The following is an 8,987-nucleotide window of genomic DNA, read 5'->3' as shown; positions in this document are numbered from 1 at the left end:
AAGCAAAAGTTGAGCTAACATATAGCGTGATCATTGACGTTTCTATGTTGAACAGTTTATATAAATCGAAAATATTACACACAAACGCTAGTTCTCTATGACGACAAACATGCAAATCATTCACTAATGTCGTCGAATAACGAGTTTTCAGAGGTAAATGGAGCATTATTATTATTAACACAAGAAATATAAATCATAGTTTTATTGTTCTATAAAAGTATCAATTTGATTTACGATCAATAAAGTATCATAAATATTTTTTATAACGATTATATTCATATTAAATTTAGCACGAACTTACAGAATTCTACGTATTTGGAAAAAATACAGAACATATAGATATTAACTTCACTGATTCACTGCATAAAGATACATACACTTATGTTCCAACACTACCAGCCGCATTACATCCTCAATTTCATAAGAAAATAAATAAATTTGAAAAGTATTGATACTAACAATTTTTTTTAGTCTTAGATATTGTAAAATTTCAAAATTAATTTATTATTTATCTCAGTCTGTCTGAAAATATGAGTACTTCCAATGTAGTGTCTTTGCAAACTTTAAGTGATGGCAAAATACAAGCAACGAGGTCTCAAAGTGTTAAGAATCAGAATCCTGAAAGAATGAGTCTAGACAGGTATTTAAATTTAAAATATTACATACATAATCATAAACTAAACAAATAATTCTTAAGAGTTTATCTTATTGATTAGAAGAGGATTAATGACCGTTCCGGTGATAACGGGTGAATCTCGATTAAGACTTCTATCAATGCAACACAATTTACTAACAAAGTTAGATGGTATTTCAAACCCTAACCTTTCTAGGCTAGTTTTTTTAGACATTTATGGAAATCAAGTGGAAAGAATTACAAATCTTGATAATCTGAATAACTTACGTGTACTTTTGTTAGGAAAAAATAGGTACGTAACATTTTATCCTTTATTATATACTTGACAAGACTAAGGTTGAACTAAACATTTAACGTTTAGAATTAAATTTCATTGTAAAGTGATATTAAATTGTTTTATAATATATTGTAAACTGCATTTATTGTATATCGTTGGTGTAAATCAGGCAAACTCAACAAATTCTCTAGTCCTCTAAAAAATAAAGTAATTTGTATATAGAAATATATTTTGTATATCTATGGTAATTTTCTAAAAGTGATGATCGTCACTTTTACCAATTTTCAGGATAGCCAAAACAAATTGAAATTTCCAATATTGTTTTATGAAATTTGAAATTTGCAAAAAACAAACCTTCCTGATAAAATTTATTCGTAAGTTTTTATCTTACTACTTATTTTTTTCATTTGTTATCAAATGACAGATAACAACTTTCTCTATACAAATTATAAAATTTAATTTGTGTGACATAAAAGCTTTTGGATACGAATTACAGATGTATATTATTATTTATATATTGATTGCACACAAATATATTATCATCATAATTTTATAACTATGTAACAAAAAAAATTGTAAACATTAATTTATACAAGCTAAAAATATATATATAATTTTTAATCATTATGTTAATAATGTAAATTAAGTTAAAATTTTAATATAATTAGAATCAAAAGGATAGAAGGATTGAAATCACTGCAGAGATTGGAAGTACTCGATTTACATGGAAATCAATTAACCCAAATTGGAGGTTTGCAAAATCAAGGGGAATTAAAAGTGCTTAATTTAGCAGGAAATCAAATAAAAGCGATTGGTTCATTAGATTTAGTTGGCTTAAAATCACTGAGAGAATTTAATCTTCGGAGAAATAAAATAAAATGTTTACTTGGATTTGCAGAAACGCCTCAACTAACAAAACTCTTTCTTAGCAACAATGAACTAAACACGTAAATATCTTAACAATTAATTAATAATAATAAAATTTTGTGTACAATTATTAAAAAATAAAGTTTAAATTTATTGGTTTCTTCCTAAAAAAAAATTGAACTTAATATTATATGAGCATATATTTTTGAACAGTTACAAAATTAAATATTGTAACTTGAATAAGTTATGAAATTTTTATAACTTTTATTAAATAAATAACTAAAAGTCATATACTTTTGTCACTCAAAACATAAAAATATATATTTTTTTACTCAGAAATAAATACAAAATATTTATACAATGCATTTCTATAATACATTTTTTGTATTGTTATGTGTCTATGTAAGACTGTAGCATCACACATAGACACAAGTCATCGTTGATTAAAGTTCAAAATGTTTTAAGTGTACAACATTAGCTCAAAGGACTCAATGTATTTTCTTTAACTAAGCTTGAGCCTAAAACTCGGTATAAAATGAAGAAATTAAAATTAGCCATTAAATTATTGACATTGCACTTAATTTTATAATAAGTTTTTAGAAAATATAATTTCCAGGTTAAATGTTAAATACAGTAAGGATCTGTTTAGTAGTTGCACTACTTAATTACTTTTTGCATTCTTTATAAAACTAATTTTACTTAACAAATATTTGGAATACGATTTTAAATAAATTGAACCACTCGAACGATCTCTAATCAAATATGTTGAATATTATTTATCCTACAGTATAGAAGATTTGCCAAGTATTGTGAATTTAAATAAACTTCAAGAATTAGCTATTGACAACAATCCAGTGTCGAACACTGAAGTATGTATTTCATTTGTAATATCGCACCTTCCTCAACTTCAAGCGTTTAATCGCTTCAAAATATCCGACCAAATGAGGCGAGCTGCAACTATATGGAAAGAAACTCGCGAAAGTCTTAAATGTGTATCAACTAATTCTATATCTGAACCAGGAAAAAATGGTCGTGAACACGTTATATACAATGCTAAAGCTAATTGGGAACATATGAGTTCATATCAAATTACCCATCCGAATTTAGCATCTTCATTAAAAGATCTTAGAAGTTCCACAGAGACTGAAGATGGTAATAAATTTACATTAAAGTCGAAGTTAGTGTCCTTACTTTATTGCGAACTTATACAATTTAAGTCGATTTAAATAGATGAATTAGTAATATTAAATGTGATTAACTCTTAATTATTTATACATGTTTGATTATTGAGAATAACCACACGAATTAAAATGTTCTCATAAAATATATAACTTATTTTGTATGATTAATGGTTTATACATTTTATAAAAATAATAAATATTTCATCAAACAATTTATTTTAAGCAAATTAAAAATTATAATCGAAATAAGTTTTGTCAAATAAAAAATAATGTTTACTGTACAAGTGACACAACGATAAAAACATAACAATGTATAAAAACTATATTTGACAAACAATTGCTCCTTAAAGATTAGAGATTTTGAACAATTTACAAATGATAATTTCCTGTTTAGCAAACAGTAGTAATTATTTCTTCGTAATGCTATATAAACTAGTTTTTATTGAAAATTTTTATAATTATATCTGTCACTTACGATAATAAGAATAAATAACTATAATAATTCATGGCACATTAAAATAGATTATTGTTGTGTTTGGTATTATGAAAACTAAATTAATGATAAATTTCTATTTTAAAATTAAATCTGTTATCAATTTTAAAATACAAATGGTTGATCGGATAAAAAAATAATAAGTAAAAAGATTTTGAAAAAAAATTATTTAACTACATATTATTGTAGAATGTTTTGATTTAAACAATATTTTCATTTACAAAAGTTGGAAATATTTAATAGTGTTCGAGATAATGAGTATCCTATCATTGTTTTTTTTAATCTTTTAGGCACCAAAAGTGATTCAGTATTATGTAAAAACACGTCTCAAAATAATACCGAAATATCGGTAGCAGATCGTCGTAAGAAAAAAATGTATTTTTTAAACAAAAATCGAGTATTTGTTGAAAAAAAATTATGCCAGCGTCCCGTGAATAACAAAAATGAATTGGTCCCCGTAACTCGATTACCGCCTATATTAAATCAATACCTTAATCAAAGTCCTAATTCACGCCAAATGACTGTTTTTCATCGAAATGATAACAGTATTCAGGAAATATGCCAGCCTGATCAAAATATTCAGAGTAAACAAAATATATTAAGTCAAGGTAATGCTGAAGCATCTTCAAGTAGTGACGAAACCGATTGTAGTAGTAGTTCTGCATCATCCAAACAAAAAAGTTTATTAAAACAACCTAAAAAACTCATTAGACCTATAAAAAGTGCAAATCCTAGAATGACAGCACCTATTATATGTGATAAACAAGAAAAAGATTTTAGACCAACCACATCACATTCAAAACAGCTGGGATCAAACTCTAATCGTAAAGATAAAAATAAAGAACAAGGTATTTTGTATATTTTTTATTTTAATTATAATGTTTTTACTTTGTTTTAACTTTTAACTTACAATAGAATGTATATAGAGGACTGGATTAAGAATTATATAGACTCCGTGGTGATAACTTGAGATAGCGTTCATTTCAAAAAAATAGGGAAGAACGAGGCAAGTTGACGATTGGAGCAAGATGCTCATCTTGGATTTTAAAAATGTATAATTATGTTTGCGAACTTTTTATGGAAATATTTTGGAATATATTAACCAAAAAACTTTATTTTCGAAAATAATTTAAATCGCACTTATCAATTTTTCACAAGAACGATATAGTAATTTATTTACGACACAAGATTTTACTATAATAAGATTTTTTATGAATAAAAAAAAAATATGTTATATTACAGTAGGTAAAAAAAATATCATAAATACAGTGTATTTGAAATTTTAAGTCTTATTCAAATTATAAGAGTATTAGGGAAGATTTTTGAGTAAAAGTAAAATGGGAAACGGTTTTTTCATAGTTTGTGATATAATTTCCATATACAGAGTGGAACAGATCTAATTGACATTTCTAATAACTTATGATTTACATAATATTTTATACTTTTTTTTTTTAATCAATTTTTACAATATAGAACTATTTAAAATATGTTTTATATTATTTTTTGCAATCGCAAAAAATATTTTAAAAATTAATTCTTTTTAAGATTTGAAGATTATTTTAATTTAGTAGTTACGTTTACAGGAGTTTGAAGTTTGTTAAATTTTGATTTTTTTTACAATTTTCCTATGGTATGAAATGTTAGTCCATACAATTTTTTAAAGTTGGTCAAATAATGACCACCCTAATATACATCTTACCAGACATCAAATTTATATATATATATACAATGTATATTATACATTGTATATATATACCTAAGGAGTTATCTAATCGATTTTCCCTTTTAGTATTTAAAAATATTATACTCAGTAGATTAATTAAACAATTGTATAATACATACAACGCTTTTAATTGATGTGTACATATATAAAATACATTTTATAAAATAACCCAAGTTAAGCTAAGGTATGTCAACTTGCTCCACGTTTTACGCTACACGAATTAATAATCCTGAAATATAATTAATATTATTTAATGAGCTATTTATCGATTGGACTCATAATATCAAATTTTTATATGTTGAATAAATACTTTCTTTTAAAGATTATATTAAAACTTAAGGGTGTCAACCTGTCTCATCGTAACATTTTGCTTTTATGCAAAAATGATAAACAAAAAAAAACACGTAATTTTTATTTAAAGTATATCTTGACAAATTAGTATAATTCAAAATAAACCCCTTAGTTTTACGAGTCCCAGTATTATTGATCTCCTCCTTAGCCTACCTTAATCCGGCCCATTGTGTTCATAATACTATACTGTTACATTGCATTATTTTTGTATATTTAGGAGGTGATTATTTGGTTGAAATAACAGGAAAATTTTTAAATGTTTATGGTCAAAGTAGTTTACGGTATATTGATAAACCATGGAATCAGTCAAAATCTAGTGATGTCACTACAATTAAATTTAACTACGTTATTTTTAACTCACTTGTACCAATATTTTCAAAAATTAAAAATCGTTTTCCTAATGCTGAACAGTATTTTTTCCGAGATACAAATATTTATTGTCTTGGTCAGTTAAATGCATTGGCAGATTTGCAGGGTATAGTATCTTTAAGTATACACGAAGATGGAAATCCAATTACAAGAAAAGATTGGCAACCTTATGCAATATACAGGCTATCGCATTGGGGTTTGAAATATATTAATGACTTAGAGGTACTCTAAATATTATTATAGATATTATCTTACATCATATCTTATTATGTTTTAAATTTTGGAGAATAATATTGTCAAATATTATAATCAGTAATATAAGATAAATAAGTTTTATTTTATCGCTTTTTTAAGTTCATTAGGGGCCATAGCGGTTCCCCCAAATAGGAGGTTTTCTTAACCTATGGTACTCCAGAACGGGTGGTTAGTCTATCGCCTTAGAGAGGAATAGCGATTCCAATTAACGAACTGATCTACCGCTCGGCAAATGAAGCCGCCAGTGACCGAGTTTCGAACCTGAGGCAGTGTGCGTCAAGCACTACCTCAGTACCGATTGTTTAGGGGCACACTATTACTCAAAAGATTAATAACTTAATACTAGATAATATTATATTATAATGTAATTTAATAAGAGAAATCGATGAATAAAAATAAAATATTTTCAATGAAAAAGTTTTAATTTTATTCAAAAATAATTTTTTAATAATATTTACAAACACAAACATTTTGGTTTTTATCAACTATTTAAAATTAGGATATAATCTTAAAAAATATACATTTTTTAATAGTTAATAGTTTAATGTAATTAAAAATACTTTAAGTAAATAAAAGAAAATTATTTCATTTTTTCGTAGATTGATGATATACAAATAATAAAATCATCAGATACCTACAAAGGATTAAGTGATCTTGTTTTGTGCTCTCTACCTGAATCACTGTTGACTTCTTTACTTAATAAATTACAACTTGATTATAGTACTGAAGAGAATGCATGTAAATGGCTGCAGTCATCGGATCCAGCGCTAAGGAGTGTCGTTTGTAAAGAAGCTCTCCAGTGGCGTAAAAATAGTAACGCTCAGGTAAATTTGTTACGTTATTAAATTATAAATACAAATTAAAACTAATACTTTAGAAGTAGAACTTTTGGTGAGGTACAAAGGTTAACTTCCCAGAACTATTAGAATTGATATTTTTTTAGAACTAAAATCGAAAATATTATTAAAAATTCAAGTTTTGAAATACCAAAATCTAGTCACTTTAATACTATTTTGAAAAATCCGTAGACCTCGAGTAAAATATATATATGCGCATAATAAACTTCAAGAGCAAAATGTTTTGTTCCAGTTTTTTATTTTAGTATTTAATTAAGTAATTCTGCATGACTTGACTGTAAAACTTATTAATAAAAACTCAGTAGCTTATTATAATATTCTATATTATAAAGAAATATAAATAGTCGAACGTGTGAGTATAATATTCTTTAACTTTTTTAAATATTTTTTAATTNAATGTTTTGTTCCAGTTTTTTATTTTAGTATTTAATTAAGTAATTCTGCATGACTTGACTGTAAAACTTATTAATAAAAACTCAGTAGCTTATTATAATATTCTATATTATAAAGAAATATAAATAGTCGAACGTGTGAGTATAATATTCTTTAACTTTTTTAAATATGTTTAGTTTTAATTTTGTTATTACAAATCCTGAATTTAATTAATCTACTGTTATTGGAAATTTTCTTTACTCTTATTGGTTAATGACTCAAATTATTAAATTTATTATTGTTAAATCAATTAAAACAATATAATTTTTATTACTACTTTTCCATTTAACTTATTTCTACGATATTTTATCGTAAATATACCCAATACCTTTTTCACTTACTTAAAACAATACATTAATATAAATTTAAATACTATTATAATATTAAGATAATAAAAAATATTAAAGATTATCTAGGCTAATTATTGGAAATAATGAAAGTAATTCATATTATCAAAAAATTTTATAACATACATTATTAGTTGACTCGAGTGGTGGTGAATTTTCAACATTTTTCTGTAAAAGGCCTTAAAGAATAAAATTTACTTGAAATACTAATCAGAGTCTTACTGTATGTATTATATAATGTAAAAATGCCTGGGAACCCCTGACCTTCCCCTCCATAAAACCTTCACTGGTTGCTCTATTAAACTTTATATTTATTTTAATAAGGATGAATGTATTTGGAGACATAAAGGATTGACACATTTCAATTCACTGATAAACACAACTTGTTTTGCCATGGCTAAATTGATCTTTTTAGAATACGAATGGCCACATATTCTTAAAGAAATCGTACAAAATACATTAGTGGATTATTCACAATTAGAAGACTACATGAAGAAAAAATTGAATGATCTGCGTCCTTTATAAAGCAATTAGAACTCTTTGAGATGAAATTTATTTTTAAAATTTATAAAAACAAAAATATGATGTTATACAATTTAAGACAGTATTCCTTGTTATCGAATATAAAAAGTAAATTATTTTGTGTGAAGTATTATAAAAAAAAAATTTAATTAATTTTTATATTCACATTATTTATATAGTGAAACAATTTTTTTTCGTTGAATTTTTTTTTGATAAATTTGTATTATTTGAATGCCATTTGAACATTTTGACCACAATATTGTATGAAAAAATAAAAAAAAAATGCTAGAAAAACAAATTATTGGATTGAATAGACTGATTTTTATCAATAAACAAAAATGATTACTTGAAAAATTATTATTTATTATTTGAACTATCCGATTCCGATTTATGTACTAAATTAATGAAATATTATTAGGATAAGGTACTAAAACAAATAACACATACTTTAATAGCAAAATATATATTCGACTAATTATTAGTATTTCATAAATATAAAATTTTACATTATTTTTAGAAAAAAAAACAAATTATAATATTTTATTAACTTAATTAGTCATAGGATTATATTCAAGCATTTTTTCATGTACAATTAAGCAATATGCTGTAGTGTTGGTTGGAAATTTTTCATAGGATTTATATTCTAATCTAATATTTATTGGCGTATTTTTAATATTTT

The 8,987-nt window shown here is 24.8% G+C and overlaps 1 protein-coding gene across 3 annotated transcripts; it reads left to right on the top strand.

Annotated features, from left to right (window-relative positions):
- On the top strand, positions 1–8,683 carry LOC126905150 (leucine-rich repeat-containing protein 49). 3 transcript variants are annotated; one of them, XM_050684609.1, is made up of 10 exons: positions 1–153; positions 304–445; positions 518–640; positions 717–926; positions 1,580–1,858; positions 2,566–2,930; positions 3,743–4,300; positions 5,744–6,117; positions 6,750–6,974; positions 8,111–8,683. In XM_050684609.1, the coding sequence occupies exons 3-10, from the start codon at positions 531–533 to the stop codon at positions 8,309–8,311; spliced, it is 2,322 nt and encodes a 773-aa protein (XP_050540566.1). In that variant the 5' UTR covers positions 1–153; positions 304–445; positions 518–530; the 3' UTR covers positions 8,312–8,683. The 3 variants fall into 3 exon arrangements, with proteins under 3 accessions (XP_050540566.1, XP_050540565.1, XP_050540563.1); XM_050684608.1 differs by having other exon boundaries at positions 291–445; positions 720–926; XM_050684606.1 differs by having other exon boundaries at positions 291–445.
- Positions 8,684–8,987: the final 304 nt, after the last annotated feature.

The sequence above is a fragment of the Daktulosphaira vitifoliae genome, unplaced genomic scaffold (assembly GCF_025091365.1).
Source record: "Daktulosphaira vitifoliae isolate Bord-2020 unplaced genomic scaffold, ASM2509136v1 Scaffold_4, whole genome shotgun sequence".
Taxonomy (NCBI): Eukaryota; Metazoa; Arthropoda; class Insecta; order Hemiptera; family Phylloxeridae; genus Daktulosphaira; species Daktulosphaira vitifoliae.
The sequence above is the reverse complement of the archived record's forward strand: the minus strand, read 5'-3'. Positions and strand labels throughout refer to the sequence as shown.